General features: G+C 50.6%; 1 protein-coding gene across 3 annotated transcripts in view; it reads left to right on the plus strand.

Moving 5' to 3' along the window:
* The window catches only part of RUNX1 (RUNX family transcription factor 1), a 210509-nt gene that overhangs the window by 150629 nt on the left and 43451 nt on the right, over positions 1 to 16429 (plus strand). For all 3 annotated transcript variants that reach the window (XM_029603520.1, XM_029603519.1, XM_029603521.1), the window contains one exon: positions 7314 to 7505. In XM_029603520.1, coding sequence (XP_029459380.1) covers positions 7314 to 7505 — 192 coding nt within the window. The remainder of the gene's footprint in view (positions 1 to 7313; positions 7506 to 16429) is intronic.

The following is a 16429-nucleotide window of genomic DNA, read 5'->3' on the forward strand; positions in this document are numbered from 1 at the left end:
CACGTGCCGTGTGTGTGTCACTTGCACCGATTTCTAAAAAGGCTGTCCCTGCAGGTAAAGCTCTGCTTTCCTTCACCCTCCGCAGGCCCTTTGAACACGGCCCTCCCTCCCTGTGGTTTTGCTGCCTGTGCAGTAGTATTAGAGAGCAAGTGGTTTTAGCTTGGAGAGATTGCGTTTGTGCAGGGACAAGAGTAGTTTAATTTAGCTTGCAGAGATTGTGCTTGACTTTATTTTTGGAATGAGATGTGGGCCTGGGGGTTCTTATTTATTTCTTTTTCTTAGCGTTTCGTATGCTCGTCCTAAAGAGATTTGTCTGCTGTGGAGGAGAAATTTCTTTAATAAATCCTTTTGAACCTATTGAAGTCCGTATTAGAACAATAGAACAATAGTTTAATACCAAAGCAGAATGCCTATATATGTACGCGCGTGTGTGTGTACGTATGTATAATGTATATAATATACAGTATCTCTGAAATATTAGCAGAAGGGAGACAGAGTTCATGTGGCTTTTACTGTTGGCGCATGCTGTCTACCCCAAGAAACAGCAGCTGACATTAACATTTTACCTGTACAGGCACCGCACCATTAAACATTAATCCAGCAAATATTTACAATGTGCACTTTAATATGCAGAATAATTAGGGACCTGCCCAAATGCCTTTTGTGTCTCTTGAGTCTCAGCACTGGCTGTTCCTGCCATGTGGAAGCAGAAGTGGAAATGTGACACATTTGGCCATGCCCAAGAGATGAAGCCAAGCGCCTTCCACTGCGGGACAGCCCTGCGCAGGCCTGAGATGTCTTTGGTGCAGGATATTTAAAGAGCAGCATCAGAGACTGTCATTTTTGTTCATTTGCTGACGTGAGGTTTTGAGTCTGTATTAAAAAAAAAAAAATCACTGTCAGGCTGAGAAATTCACCTGCTTTGTGGGCTTTATGGTAGCCCACATGCCGAATTTTCTTCAAATATAAGAAGGGATTTAGTAAGAGCTAGGCACTTTCTAGTGCTGTTCAGTATTACGGGACACTGCTCACACCCCCTCCTGGACCATTGCCTAATAGCCCAAAACAAGCAAACGGCTAGGCAGACTTAGAGTCCTTTATTCCTTTCTGAGTTGGTTACCTTCCTTCAGACAGTAACATTCCATACATATACAGCAAGGCAGATATGTACAGGCAGATTTACAGCTGCCTAGAGCTCCCTTGAGGGCTACAGCCCACTGCTTTCTAAGCCACACCTCAGGCTGTGGGCTATCCTAGGCAAGACTCTGCCCAGCTGCACTGTTAGCCCTAGGCTTTTCACAGCCTCTCTCTGACTGTCCCTTGCTCCTCTTGTTCTGCCTCCCAAGCAGACTCCAACCTTGTGCAGGCTCCACCTGGCAGCTCCTTGTCCTTCTGATCATCAGCTGCCCCTTTCCAATTTTTCCAGGACACTTTTGTTTTTTTCTTCTTTCTTTCTGCTTAAATCACACGTCTCCTGGTCCCTTAGAGAACAACACCACCCAAAAGCCTCCTGGCTGACGTGTCTTCCCTTCCTCTCGTCTTCCTCTGCAGCGCCATCTACTGCCCTGGTGGGCTTAACTGCACCTTATTCCTGCTATGTTCCCTGCTGGCTGGAGTCCTCATTCTGTTATGGACTAAACCGCCCCCTACCCCCAACAGAGAGCCTCTGTTCTTAAAGCCACATTGCTCCTACATTGTTCTTTTTCTCTGACAACCTACCTGCTCCATAACTCTAGGTTGTCTCAAAGCATGCAGATCTTTGTTTCCCTCACAGCCCTGTTGAAAAGCTCCTCAACACCATCAGGTTCTGCTCATTTTCAGTAGTGTGACGGGGGTGGGCGCGGTTGTAGTTAAGGATTTGGTACCTCTGGGCAGGACCAGGAGGTAGGTTGGGGTGGAGGCCAGAGTGCCATAGCGCTACCTCTTTGAACTGGTACCGGTGCAAGCAGGAGAGGCTCCTCTTCCGCTGGGATATTTGGTGCCCTAGGCAGTCACTTCCATTACCTACCCCTAAATCCCGGAATGAGCATGACTTCTAGGGCGCAGGGGAACTCCCACCCTCCGTTTTGGCTCAGTTGGTGCAGTTTAGCGGAAGTTATGTGACTGACAGGCAGACGGGCAGATTAAAGCACTACTATTGCACTCTTTTACCCCATGTTTGAAAGCGTGTTCATATGTCAGAAGAGCCTTCGCGCATAGGTCCTAATCCCAGCTATACTGATGCTCTGCATGACCTCGGGCAAGCCCTTTTATCTCTTATCACTTTTTATCCTTTTACTGTCAATGACAGTGTGACCTTGAGCCGAGTCACTTTCTCTTCCCTTCTTCCCCATGGATTCTGAGTAACTCACAGTACTGTACCTACTTTGCTTTTGCTCTCTATAAAGAGCAGGGATGTGTGTGAGTGTCACAAACTGATAATAGTAAATAATATCATAGTGAAAGAGGACTGATGAAGACCAAAATGTAATAGCAACTTTTGTTTCGTATACAGTACCCCCAAGCCTTCTGTTAAGGGCAGCTGCACTAACACTGCCCCGTGAACTGAAGAAGTTGGATGTCCTTAATCCTGTAACGCTCTGCACTCTCCACTTTTTCCCCCCTCACCATTTTTCCCTCCCTCCCCGCAGAGGGGAGGGAGGGTGTACATTTGTGTTGTGGGAGGGGAGAGTGAGGATAATTTGTGTTGGGCTATGAATTCTATCCCCCGTGCAGTCTCCACCTGTGTGTGTTGGGTGGGGGAGGGTTTGTTATTGGGCTGGTGCGAGTGAGCTGGGTGTTGTGTGCCCGTGCACGCTCCCCCTTGCACTCTATTTTGCCCCCTCCCTACTCTCTCTCCAACCCTCTTCTCCCCCATGTGCGGGGGGGGGGGGGAGAAGGGTTCTGTGTATGTGTTATGGGGTAGGGGGGGTGTGTGTAGGTCTCTCTGGGAGTGATGGGGGTGTGGATTATGCGAGGAATGGCTGGGGCATGGGTTGTGTTTATGTGGGGAGTGGCCGGGCTCGTGAATGTGTGGGGAGTATCAGGCGTGTTGGGTGCAGACTGGGGTGTGCTGTGCGTGCGTATGTGGATGTTGTCGGGGAAGGGAGATGGCCGGAGGTTTGTGTGTTGGAGTGGGTGGTGTGTGTTAGGGAGGAAGCAAGTGGTGTGGGATGAGTTGGGTGGGAAAGAACACTCCCCCTTCACTCTCCCCCCTCCCCCTTCACTCTCCCCCACCCCCCAGCCTCCCTCCCTCTCACACTGCTTCCAACCCACTACTCCCCACTCCTCCTCCATTCCCTCCCCCTCCAACAGCTACTTTTAACCTTCCTCTCTTCTCACTCTTTTCACACCTTGTCTCCTCTCACCTTTCGCTCCGAGGTCATCTTCCAGTTCTGCTGCCAGTGCCCTCCCTTTGTTTTTTGTGCTGGTGGAGCCTGAGAATCCTTATCAGCTGTTTTGTTGCCCAAGTCTCCACCTTATTATTGTTATTATTATTATTTTTTACTTTTTGTGCTGTAGGGCTCAGGAAACCCGACCAGCCTTTCTCTTCTGCTGGAGGGGGCCCGGGAATCCCCACCAGCTGTTCTGTTGCCGGTGCCTCCGTTTTTTGTTTGGGTGGGAATCCCCACCAGCCTTTCCCTTGCTGCGCTACCGTTGTTCTCACTGGCCCCGCGATTTGGATGTCGGCGCTCCTCCCTTGCTGCCTGCAGCCCTTCCTTCTGCTCCGGGTGAGGTCATTACCTTGTGCATATGCAGACGTGACGTGATGATTACCTGGCGCCCTTAATATTCTTATAATACGGAGAGTGTGAATGAGCTTCTCCCTCCTCCCCCAATTATGAAGAGAAACCCGGTTTTGATCTTTGTATACCTATAAACTATATTTCATGGGGTTTAAATGTAAACATGGAAGACAAGAGGTCAAGAGCCCTGTTACTGTGTTGACGTTCATGCTGGGGTTCCCAGGACAGTGGTCAATCATGGTTGGTAGCCGCAAGTCCCAATCAAATTGTCCTATCTGCAGTCAAATGCCTGGAGACACCAAGTGTGATTCATGTCGCCTGCTTGGCCAAGTGCATCAGCTTCCGACTATGGGAAAGAGAGATCCAGGCTAAAAGCCAGGATTGTGTTATCATTGACCAAATCAAAAATATCCTTTTATCTCTGTTCCAAGCCCAGCTCCTCCCACCATTGCATGCAAGACGCACTTCTTTGGTGGAGGAAGGGATTGTTCCTGTATGAAACAGCTGCAGCCCCAAGTTTAGTGCAATTTTTCCCCAATACACAACTTCTCTTGGCCTCCATGAAATGGACTGAAGAATTACAGATGTGATAAGTGTGAGTCTTGTTATGGAGGGGAGTTAGAGACTCACATCCCCTAGCCTCTGGTCTGTTTCTTTGAATCATATGTTTGATTTTATTTGGTGGGTAGGGAAGAAGAAAGAGTAATAATGCAGTGGATTAGGAAGGCTAGCATGGCAGACAGTAGGGCCCAGCCTTGGACATGAGGGAGTTACTCTGCAGATGCTTAGCCTAATCCGGGTGGCAAAGTATGACACGGAGCATGGGCCCCACAGTGCGTGTGATTCAGTGTACACGGAGCATGGGCCCCACAGTGCGTGTGATTCAGTTTACATGGAGCATGGGCCCACAGTGCGTGTGATTCAGTGTACACGGAGCATGGGCCCAGAGTGCGTGTGATTCAGTGTACACGGAGCATGGGCCCACAGTGCGTGTGATTCAGTTTACATGGAGCATGGGCCCACAGTGCGTGTGATTCAGTGTACGCGGAGCATGGGCCCACAGTGCGTGTGATTCAGTGTACGCGGAGCATGGGCACAGAGTGCGTGTGATTCAGTGTACGCGGAGCATGGGCACAGTGTGCGTTTGATTCAGTGTACGCGGAGCATGGGCACAGAGTGCGTGTGATTCAGTGTACGCGGAGCATGGGCACAGAGTGCGTGTGATTCAGAGTACGCGGAGCATGGGCACAGAGTGCGTGTGATTCAGTGTACGCGGAGCATGGGCCCAGAGTGCGTTTGATTCAGTGTAAGCGGAGCATGGGCACAGTGTGCGTTTGATTCAGTGTACGCGGAGCATGGGCACAGAGTGCGTGTGATTCAGTGTACGCGGAGCATGGGCACAGAGTGCGTGTGATTCAGAGTACCCGGAGCATGGGCACAGAGTGCGTGTGATTCAGTGTACGCGGAGCATGGGCACAGTGTGCGTGTGATTCAGTGTACGCGGAGCATGGGCACAGTGTGCGTGTGATTCAGTGTACGCGGAGCATGGGCACAGTGTGCGTTTGATTCAGTGTACGAGGAGCATGGGCACAGTGTGCGTTTGATTCAGTGTACGCGGAGCATGGGCACAGAGTGCGTGTGATTCAGTGTACGCGGAGCCTGGGCCCAGAGTGCGTGTGATTCAGTGTACGCGGAGCATGGGCCCAGAGTGCGTGTGATTCAGTGTACGCGGAGCATGGGCCCAGAGTGCGTGTGATTCAGTGTATGCGGAGCATGGGCCCAGAGTGCGTGTGATTCAGTGTACGCGGAGCATGGACCCAGAGTGCGTGTGATTCAGTGTACACGGAGCATGGGCCCAGAGTGCGTTTGATTCAGTGTACGCGGGGCATGGGCACAGAGTGCGTTTGATTCAGTGTACGCGGAGCATGGGCACAGTGTGCGTGTGATTTCAGTGTACGCGGGGCATGGGCACAGTGTGCAAGTGATTTCAGTGTACGCGGGGCATGGGCCCAGAGTGCGTGTGATTCAGTGTATTTGCGTTCAGGCGCGATGCTGGAACCAGAAACCTGATGAACCTCACTGACAAAACGATGGAAGGGTAAGCTTGGGGCCAGCTGCTTTAAGAGCTGCTCGTGCACCCAGCTTAGGATGTCCACTTTCTGGAAGCACGTCTGAAGCCTTTTTGTAATCTTAAACTTCTCTGGAACACGTGGACTTTTCAGGTACCCTTCCATCTCTCCGGTACACCTAGCTATGACTTTTCCTGCCGTGACAGGGAAAGAATCTCAGCCGCCACTGAACTGCTCTCCAGTGAGCGTACGTGGGCCAGCTTCAGGAGCAATTCAGGCTGGCTGAAGTCAGTTCCTAGTGCACTGTGTGAAACGGGCAGCGTTGGATGGCTTCTTCCAAATCTTCCCATGCCTTTCTTGGTTCCATTCCTTGCCTTTTTGGTCTTATTGCAAAGTCACCGTTTGTTTGCTTTTGACACGTTATTTAATTAATTAATTTATTTATTTATTTAAATATGTGTATGCATCCCTTATAAGAATTTCCCCCCTCTCCGACATCTGCATATTGGGGCAAAGGAGGGGGGGGAGTATGATGACCCGCACTAAGGGAAACCGCACCGGTGTCTCCCGCTGCTGACTCTTCCGGCTTCGCAGTGGACTGGTTAAGGTGAAGATCCATCAGCCCCATGGGGTTTGAATCACTTTCACTTTCTCTTCTTCCCCATTCTAGCAAACAGATGCCCGCACGGGGGGGGGGGGGGGGGGGGGGCTCGGCAGAAGGATCCACTTCCCAGTTGTCTGTGCTTTACCTCTATCCATGGGGAGTTTGCCTGGGGAGGGGGAGGGGCTGCGATGAGAGAGGGGTAGGGTAGCCTGTCCCGTGAATACAGGTAAAGCTGGGTAACTGGAATTGTCATAAATCTGAAACTCTCTAATATCTTTCTAGGAATTAAGGTGTAAAAGGTGGATGAACGCCCTTCCCTCCCCCACCCTCGTAATTTTATTTCTTTTAATTGCCACCAAGTTATTCAGAATGAGGATGACATTCAAAAGATTTATCCAGCTAAAACTGTTTTAGCCAGGTAAACCTTAGCTGGTCAGACGCCCCCCATCTTTACACCTCAATCCGTTCAGGCAAAGTCCCTACCAGCACACGTTTTGGCTGGGTAAAAAAAAAAAGGGACCAGGTCGAGGAAGGCTTTTAAAATGCAGCCAGGTAGCCCGATTTAGCGCTAAATTTGTGTCAGCAGCTCCATTTGCACAAATTGTTTCCCTAAATCTGCTAATATTTAGCTGCACCTTTAGCTGGATAAGTGCCGCTGAGTATTCGGATAAGGATAAGCAAATAACTGTAACCGTTTATCTTATCCACTCAGTGGGTGTTTTGATTATTAACCCCAGTATGTTGTTATTAGTGTTTCTGCTTTAAAATTACAGCAGATCGTGCGGTGCACAGAGAGAGAAAGCAGGCTGCAGGGCACTAGCCAGGTCCAAGGACAACACAACCAAATTGGCAATAAACCGCAAAACACCAATGATGATTTCTGCTCTTTCTTCCCCCCCTTTCCTCCTGTACCAGGACATCGGCAGAAGCCGGACGAGCAGACAAAGCCGGGGAGCCTGTCCTTCTCTGAGCGTCTGAGCGAGCTGGAGCACCTTCGGCGCACTGCGATGAGAGTCAGCCCACACCATCCAGCCCAGGCAACCAACCCACGGGCCGCCTTCAACCACACCGCTGCTTTCAACTCTCAGCCCCAGGGTCAAATCCAGGGTAAGTACCTGCAGGGCTCTCACGAGTTCCTGGGGTCCGCTCTTCCTTTTGGGGGGGGGGGGGTATGAGTTAACCCCAAGACTTCTGCTCTGGACTCAAAGCCTTATTCCAGCAGGAGGCAGGTGAGAGCCGTTACCACTCCCTTCCTCCCCCCCGCCAGCCCTCAGATTCTCATCTGCAAGATCACTTGCAGTAAAATCCACCTAGATTTTGCATAGCTCTATCTCTGTGACCGCTTACCCCAGAAACATGGGCCATGTGCCGCTGGAAACCAAGAAATCTGGGCTATTTAATGGCTTACTGTGATCGTTCGTGGGATAAAAGAACCCAGAGAGATTGTAGATTGAATCTGCATTTCAAGGATTTTTCAATCACTGAAGCTAGCAGTAAAAAGGCTGGGTTCAGATTCAGTAGCTACTGACTGTGATGGGTTTATGCATTCATCAGTCTCTCAGTGTGCATGTGTCCGTCCGTACGTTACCCCGCCTTAAGACACTGGGTTAGTGGTTTCTCAGATGCAGAACGGTGCATTGGCTGAAGAGTGGTGTTGGCGGGCCCAGACTGAATGTGCTGAGGATTCAGTGCCTGGGCACTGTCCAGCCGCCTTGCTTCATAGATGATGGGAGAGGAGGGGCTGAGGAGATGTTTGAGAGATTTTCTTAATGCAGAGCATTACTAAGAGCAGAAAAAAGGGAATGGTTAGCTCTGGCGGCACTTACCTTTTTTGGGCTGCTGTGTATTATGGCCTCTGCTTTTTGTTAAGGGCATTGTTGTAACATCTTGATGAAGAGATGGCTGAGGAAAGATATGATAGAGGTCTATAAAATAATGAGTAGCGTGGAACAGTTATTCGGTTGTTTACTCTTTCAAAGAGTACAAAGACCAGGGGGATACACAATGAAGTTATTAGGTGATACATACAAAACTAATCTAAAAGAAAATATTTTATTATTCAACGCATAATTAAGCTCTGGAATTTGTTGCCAGAGGACGTGGTGAAAGCTATTAGTGTAGCTGCGTTTAAAAAAAAGGTTTGGACAAGTTAGTGGAGGAAAAGTCCATAAACTATTATTAAGGTAAGGTGCAGAAATCCACTTCTTATCCCTGAGATAATCAGCTTGGAATCTCTCTACCCCTTGGGATCCTGCCAGGTTCTTGTGACCTAGCTTGGCCACTGCTGGAAACAGGATGCTGGGCTTGATGGACCCTTGGTCTGACCCAGTTTGGCAAGTCTTATGTTCTTAATATCATCTCCATTAAGATATTTTGTTCTCTCTGAGCTGCTGTACACTTTCTCCTATGGTAAGACATCCTTTCAGGCTGGATGGCTCATTGCTGCTAATAACCCTGTCTGCTGTGATTTCTCTTATGGAATATGATAAGATTTTGCCTCCAGAAATATGTTTTGTGTGGATGTCCTCTTTGCAAGGAAAATATCTTTACAGAGTTGCGGTGAAAGCGCACCTAACAGAAAGGACCCAGAGCAACTCGCATCCACAGAACACATCAGTGCAATAACTTATAATAACAAAAAGCAAGAAATATCCACCATCACCACCCCCCCCCCCCCCCCCCCGCCACGACCTTCCTCTTACAAGGGGTTGGGGATAATAACCAGATATTATTCCCATCCAAAACCCTACCCAAAAAAACAAACTATGCACTTTGTCTCCCACGTCATCCCGGTCGCTCCTGAAGGAGCTCCCAAAGGAACGACATCTGCTTATCTGGTTAAACGATCCTCATATGACCCACCTTTGGACAGTTGTGCGCGTTTGGTGATCCAGAACAAGGGCAGGTAAATACCCCCCCCCCCCCCCATGTCTGCAGGTATTCCTTCGCTACATTACCTGGCGGGAAAGATAGGCCCTCCCACCCCTGAGGGGAAGGCACTTGGAGCACCTGCGCATGCAGCTTCCATTTTCTGAGGTGGCCGGAGCTTCTCCGTCTAGAGCACGTCCCTCCAGCCCGAGCAGGCTCACATCAAGCACTAGGGATGTTCCTGTACAGCTCTTGAGAAGAGGCATTGCACACCAGCCGCACCATGCAGACGAGCTCTGCAGCGTTATTCCCCTAGACTAGATCAGCTTCTGGCAAGACTCTTGACGTGCAAGAGGACCTGTGTTTGGAAGGAAGAGCCCCCAGCACCTGGAACCAGTGGTCCGGTAGCAAGGGCTGTGCACTGCCAGGAGAGGAAGACCCCGAGTTCGGTTCTTACGCCAGGCCTCTGCTCCCCACGCTGGCCGGGGTTCGGGAAGCTGCGTGGGCAGTATTCACACCCCCAGCGGGAGGAGGGAGTCTCCGGTCATCGCTCACGGACTTAATCCATGGCAGCCGGGTTCCGCAGAGAGCTGTGGTTCGGGTCCCCCTGGCCGAGAACCTATCACTGTGGTAGGGAGAAAAAATTCCAGAGGAGTTGTAAAATGAAGCCCTTGTGGTCCACTGAAGGCTGATTCTGATTGAGCTGGAAGCCCTCTGAAGCAGGAGGAACCCGCCAGGCCTGAGAAAAAGAAAACGAAATGTAACCTGAGACAGGGGAGATGAGGTCTGAGCGGGGATGAGTGCTAGCACAGGGCAGGGGTTTCTGCTCATTTTCCCTGAACTGGACTCTTGTGAAGTAAGTCGCTTTCAGCTTGCTGCTGCTTCACTCCAGGATAGCAAAGACCCTAGAGCCCTCTTTCTCTTCCTCTGCCAGATTTGCGCAGGTTCAGTTCTTCCTGAGGGATTGTGGCCTAATTGGGCAGCCTGGCAAGTTGCCATGCCCGAACTTCTTTTAGTTGACGGATTTTCTTAGTGGGAGGTGAAATGTAACTTTTTTTTGGGGGGGGGGGGGTGACGGGGATGGATTTTCACTGCTGAGGTGAAGGCTGTCCGTCCGTCCCCCCTCCCAGACACAAGCTCGGGCCACTGGTGACCGAGTTGTTCATGTCACTCTGGGCAGAGGCGACAGGAGCTGAGGATGCACCTGTTCCTTCAACGCATTGCTAAGAACAAAAGGCAGGGAAGAAAAGGCCCCGCCACGGCGTACGGGTCTGGAGATGAAAGAGAATCTAGTGCACACGGCAAGCGTATGCTAAAGCAAACAACCTGGGTTTTATTTTGACTGGTGGCGGTGAGGGGGGGGAGGGGTTGTGCATACACAGAACCTTGCAGGCTCTTTCTTTTTTTTTTGGTTTTGTTATTGTCTTCTGCCCCTTTGTCTTCTCCCAGGTGCAGGGTGTAATTCTGTTTAAGAGACGTTTCAAGGTCCAGCCGTATCCTAATCTTCTACTGGTAAACGTCCCCGTTTATCTGTGTTCCCAGGATGAAAGGCCCCATGGGATTTTGCAAGCTCGGCCTCCTCATTGCTGGTGTTTTTCCTACTCCCGGACTGGTTTGCTTTGAAGTTGTAAAAGCAGGCCTGGGGAGTCTGCAAGTTACAACGCCGAATGCGCTCACAGAACGAGGCTCGCAGCGGCCCTCAAGGCCAGAGATGACCTTCCCCAGCCTAAAGCTTCCATAGGGTGCAGCATCCAGGTTCCCAGAACTGGCAGTAGCAAAACACATACATGAAGGCTGAAGGGCAGGCCAAGGTGTTTAAAAAAAAGAAAATACAAAATTCCTTCCCCTCTCTTTTAGGTCTCACAAGTATTTTGATGGTTTTTGGATACCTCGTTTCCTCCCCCCCCCCGATCTGACATTTGAGGAGCAATGCACAGAGGAGATTGGCCAAGGGCCCTAAATTCCCATAATGCACTGCATTTTGAGAGTGAGACACCCAAAGCCAGATTAGGGAAGATGCTGTTTCAGGGCAGTAACCGACCTCAGAAAGGTTGAAAGTGTGGACACTCTATGAAGCTTAAGCGATCCTGTGACACATTAGATTCTTCTGTCTGCATTGTCAGCCAGACTTCATTAAACCATGATTTGTTTTTTGGGTTTTTTTTGCAACTCTTTCTTGTACATTGAAGCTCTCTGTCCTGCGGAAGTAAGGTGGACCACCGTGTAGCTCCATACCCAGGAGGACAGTCCTGGTTTTACTCCTGTTGCATACGGGGAGATGGAGTTGCTGCTTTTCTTAGAGGACTGGCCTGGGAGGTTTGAACCGCATCTCCCTGTAGTCAACAGGAGTAAAACCAGGACTGCCTCAGTTTGCCCCGCTGGACATGGAGCAATGTGGTCACCCTAGGCAAAAAGCCAGGACCGGATCCTCGGTCTAGATCAAAGTTTCCTAACCAGCGTGCCTTCAAATCTGATCAGCTGTGGCATGGAAAAGTCACTGCTGCCTGATGCTTGGGTCCGGGCCAGCACCAGGGCTCTGCTCGCTGCATCTCGCAGGAACAAGAGAGACCAGCGTGGCGTGTTCAGCATACGAGCGGGGGAGGGGGGTTCTTTTCTGAGCACATATGGAGTTACGCGTGCCTCTCCTTCCTAGCTACACTACGAGCCCCAGAGTGAGGGAATTAATGGGCAGCCTGCAGGGCATGGAGAGCCGGGCTCTGCTTTTTTTTTTTTTTACTTTTTTTGCAGCGCACACGTAAACCCCTCCTGGACAGGACACATAACACGGGACTCGCTCTGCAAATGTTTTCCGTCTTTCTGGGGTTAAGAGCAGTAGTCAGAGTAAGAAACAATAGAAAGCACTGATCGGATCAACATACCTGGGGAACTTCTGAGTTGTGGTTGCCCTGAAATTGCTGTTGATCAGTGGCGGGGGTGGGGGAATATTGCGTATCATACAAACAAGAGGACGTGTGTAATCTGCCCATCCCCACCGACCGCTCAGCTTTGCAATCCTTACCATTCCCATAGGGATCCCCTGGGCTTATCCCAAGCTCTCTCGAATTCGGAGGCTGTTCCAGGCATCCATCACCCTGTTTGTAAAGAAGTATTTCCTTGGATTATTGCTGCGTCTGTCCCCATTCACCCTCATTTTCACCTCCTCCCTGCTAATCCACACTCTCTCTCGCTCCCCCACCAGCATTCTTTCCCTTCCTCCCTCCCTGCCTGTCCCCAGCGCTCTCCTCGCTCCCATCCCCCCATTAGTCACAGCTCACAAACCTGTGCCCCCTTACTCTACCCTCAGCTGAATCCCAGCCGCAGATCCTCCTCCCAGGCTGCCTGCAGTGTGTTTGCTCCCGGCCTACTCCTCCCTTACCTGCAGGCTTACTAAAGGAGACTGGCTGGAGCGGTAAACAGAGGCGCCCTGAGCTTTTCAGTGACTTCCCGGAGTTTCAGCAATTTGACCCAGGTGGGGGTGGGGTTTAAGAGAGAAATCCGGAGAGTTCCCAAGTATGGAAATCGGGGTACATAAGTCACAGAGGCCACGAACTAGACAGAAGGGTGAACCAATGGAATCCTTAATAATTATATTCACTTTCCCCTGGAATACTAGAACTTCTCACAACCACTTTCCCCCCACTTTTCTCTCCAATATTGCAAAACGCACTCAGTAGAAACAGTTCTTCCGCTTATTTATTATTTATTTACAGTTTCTTTTACACCGCTTATATGAAAGACATTCTAAGCCGTGTACAACTTGCTTACACTCTCCCAATCGCTGTTTCTTCTCTTCCTTGATAGACTGTGCGTCTAACAGTCTTTACATCAACTATTCCCACTCTAAATCTTTCAGCACTCGCTCACTGGACCCTTTGGTACTTTTCTCCATTCTACATGGAAACTCTCTGTAACTCTTCAGAAGATTTTTCTGCCCCATCTAAGCAAAGGCGTAGGATTTCCCCAGTGTCCCCCGTCCCTCAGCCTCCCGCGGCTTCCTCATTCCACTTTCTCCTCACAGACTGGGATCTCCAGACTCCCCTTCACCTCCAGGACTCGGGTCAGGTCCCCCTGGTTGCCTTCCCGTGAAGAGAATGACGTAGTCTGCCTCATGAGGAGGGAAGCCCCGGCAGGGCCCTGTCCAGACAGAGAGGGGTCACCCTGGATGAACCCAGTCCCCGGCTGGGTTCTCTCTAACTCCTCCAGCCAGATCCCAAACCAGCCCTCTTACACTAGATGAGATTTTTCTCCCCGATCTTCTTAAAGAGCAACATTCCCCGACCTTCAACCACCCTTATCACATTGCCACGGCCCAGATGCAGGATGTAATTTTGCCAGAACAGGTGCCATCTAGTGGCCATTCAGAGCACCGCGCCTTCCAAATGAACCATAGCAGCAACCGACAGCTTCTGCTATCCTGCAGCACCTCCACAGTCCCCATCACTTTCTTCAATTTAGATTAGCGCCCCAGATGGAGGTCATGCAGTCTCCCCTACCCAGAATCCTTTCCAGGACTTCCTTACTGATGGAAAGGGGTTCCTTTTAAGAAGACCCGTCACACTGTGTTTTGTCTGGGCCCTGACGGCCATCCTGCTTTCCTCTCTCACTCACTGGGATCTGCCAGATTATGTACGGTTGAGGTATCTTATATGCAGGAGGGTGTGCCTGGGAATTCCACAACAAAATTGTAATCCTTAAATGATACCCTGCTACCTCCACCCCTGCTGTACGCTCTGAGAACATGCCCCGAGGCTGTATCCCAGACAGTGGCTCAGCGTAACACATTTCGGTCCCGTGTAAAGGGCTGTGACCTTCCTGTTGAGATCCAGGGTGACCTAGGGCTGCCAACGAAGCTGCATGTTAGAAGGCAGAGGATGAGGCAGTGCCAGTCCAATCGTGTGTATGGTCTCGTGCTTCCAAGTTTCTCTAAAGGCCAACTTGGTGCTTCTCGGCTCCAATCTATGTGGCTTCCAACCGGGGCTGGCTGTCAGGGTGACCAGCGAATGCAAACCGACTTGATTCTTACCAAGAGGTGAATTTTCAAAGGGTTTAGGCTCCTAACTTTTGGCATTTGACTCCTAAACTGGAGCTTTCGAAAATTTACCGTAGCAGAGTCCCTAAATTTAGTCTCCTAGCATTGGCTACAAGGGGAGAGTTAGGGAGGGGAAAGAAAGCTAAGATTTGAGCATTGGACACTTAACCTAGGAGCTTATATCTAGGCGAATGAATGGCAGTCCTGAATTTAGGAGAATTTTCAGTTGAAATCTTAGACCCTAGCTTCGGCTGATAGTAGACGCTTAACTTAGGTGCCAAAATTTAGGGTCTCTGAAGTCAGTGTTCAGCGGGTTTGTCCAGCTAGGTTCAGGACTTACCCAGGCAAACCCGATGTTTGAATTTTCTGCCCCTAGCAGTGGAGAAGTTCAAGCTGGGTAAATCATTATCCGGTTAAAACTTACCTGAATGTTAAAGGTGGTTTGGGGGCATTCTGGGGGCAGGGCTTAAACTTAGCTGGTTGAGCGCCAATATTCAGCCCTCCTCGGCTATGTTTAGCCAGAGGTTGCACTGGCGAGCAGGTGTAAAATTGTCCAGATAACTTGAAACCCAATTGGTGAATTTGGTGGGACTTGTTTGGCTGACGCTCCTCGGTTAACTTGCCGCTCACCATGCCACTGAGTGGGGACCTCTCCGCTTTTTGGAATGTCGGCCTCCAGATATGGAAATGCATCTCCGCACATTTATTCGTTGGAGTTTCCCTGAAAACCAGACCCTTTCTAGAAAGGCCAAGTGGACTAAAACTGAGAATGCCCGTCTTAGCTAAAGCCTTGCACCTGCGCTCCTGCCCTCCGCTGGAGCAAGCGGTCATGGGAAGGCGGAGCCAGTGAGCGTTTATCCTCGTGGCATGCAGGGACCCTGGGTTTCCAGCATCGCTACCAGGGGCAGCGCCCCTGCTTGCTTCGCTCGCCAACCCTGCCAGTGGACTCCTCTCTAGACTCCATGCTCGTGCCTAGGTGGAAAAGGCAAGGAATGACTGGGTAGAGCAGGTGATGCCAATGAAAGGAAGGGCGGGGAGAAAGCTATAGAATTCTCTACCCCATCCCTCCTTTTTTTTCTCCACTTGACTGAGTGTGCGTGGATGTTAAGGGAAAGTGATATTGCATGCCAGCGTCAAAAAGCAGGTTTTGTGACTCCCAGTAGCTGGATATGTACATATCAATGCCTTGTACTTGCTCTATCGGAGGTGGAAGAATGGGGGTAGATGGCTGTGTGTGTGTGGGGGGGGGGAATGTTCAGTGGGTAAGGGGGTAGGTCAGAAGGTGTGTGACTCTGATGGGGGTGATGGGAGAGGTGCATCTATGTGTGAAGTGGTGTAGGTGGTATGTGCTGTTGGGTTGGTGGGGGGATGTGAGTGCATGCACTCTCCCCCTTGAACTCGCCACGTCACCTGCCCCTCCCCCCCATACTTGCGTGGGGCTGTGTAAGTATTATGGTTGTGAGTGGGGGATGTGTGTGTGGGGGAGTCCACCTCCATTTTCCAGCACCCGCTCACCCTCCCTCTCCTCCCCTCCCCTGTGCAAGAATGGGTATATGTGCACGTTTACTCTCTCCCCCACTGCGCTCACCTTTTCCTTCCTCCTCCATGTATTTGCTGGGGGGGGGGGGGGTAGCGGAGAATGTGTGTGTTGTGGAGGTGAGAGGATGGTGTGTTTTAGTATGGGGATGGTTTGAGAGGTATTAGGGATGAACTGGGTGTGTATGTGTGTGGGGAGTGTGTGTGTGTGTGTGCGCGCACAACTCTCCTTCACACATTCTACTTCGCCCCTCCCACTCACCTCCCCCAGGTGAGTGTGCTTGGCAGGGGGAGGGTGAGTTACTGGTGTGCGTTGGGAATAACTGAAGGTGTGTGTGTTTTGGTGAGTGGCTGGGCTTGAGGTGTGTGTGTGGGGGAGTATAAGGGAGTGTTGGTATGAGGGAGGACGTGTGGCTGTGGGGGTACATAAGTTAGGGGAGTGCAGATGTGCTTGTGTGGGGGAGTATGCATGTGTGTGTGGGGGAGTATGCATGTGTGTGTGGGAGGAAGCCTTTGGAGAATAGTGAGTGTGTGTATGGGGGATGAGTGGGGCGTGGAGGTGTCAGGATGTGCACTCATCCCACTCTAGCCCTTTTCC

The sequence above is a fragment of the Rhinatrema bivittatum genome, chromosome 5 (genome assembly GCF_901001135.1).
Source record: "Rhinatrema bivittatum chromosome 5, aRhiBiv1.1, whole genome shotgun sequence".
NCBI classification, from domain to species: Eukaryota; Metazoa; Chordata; class Amphibia; order Gymnophiona; family Rhinatrematidae; genus Rhinatrema; species Rhinatrema bivittatum.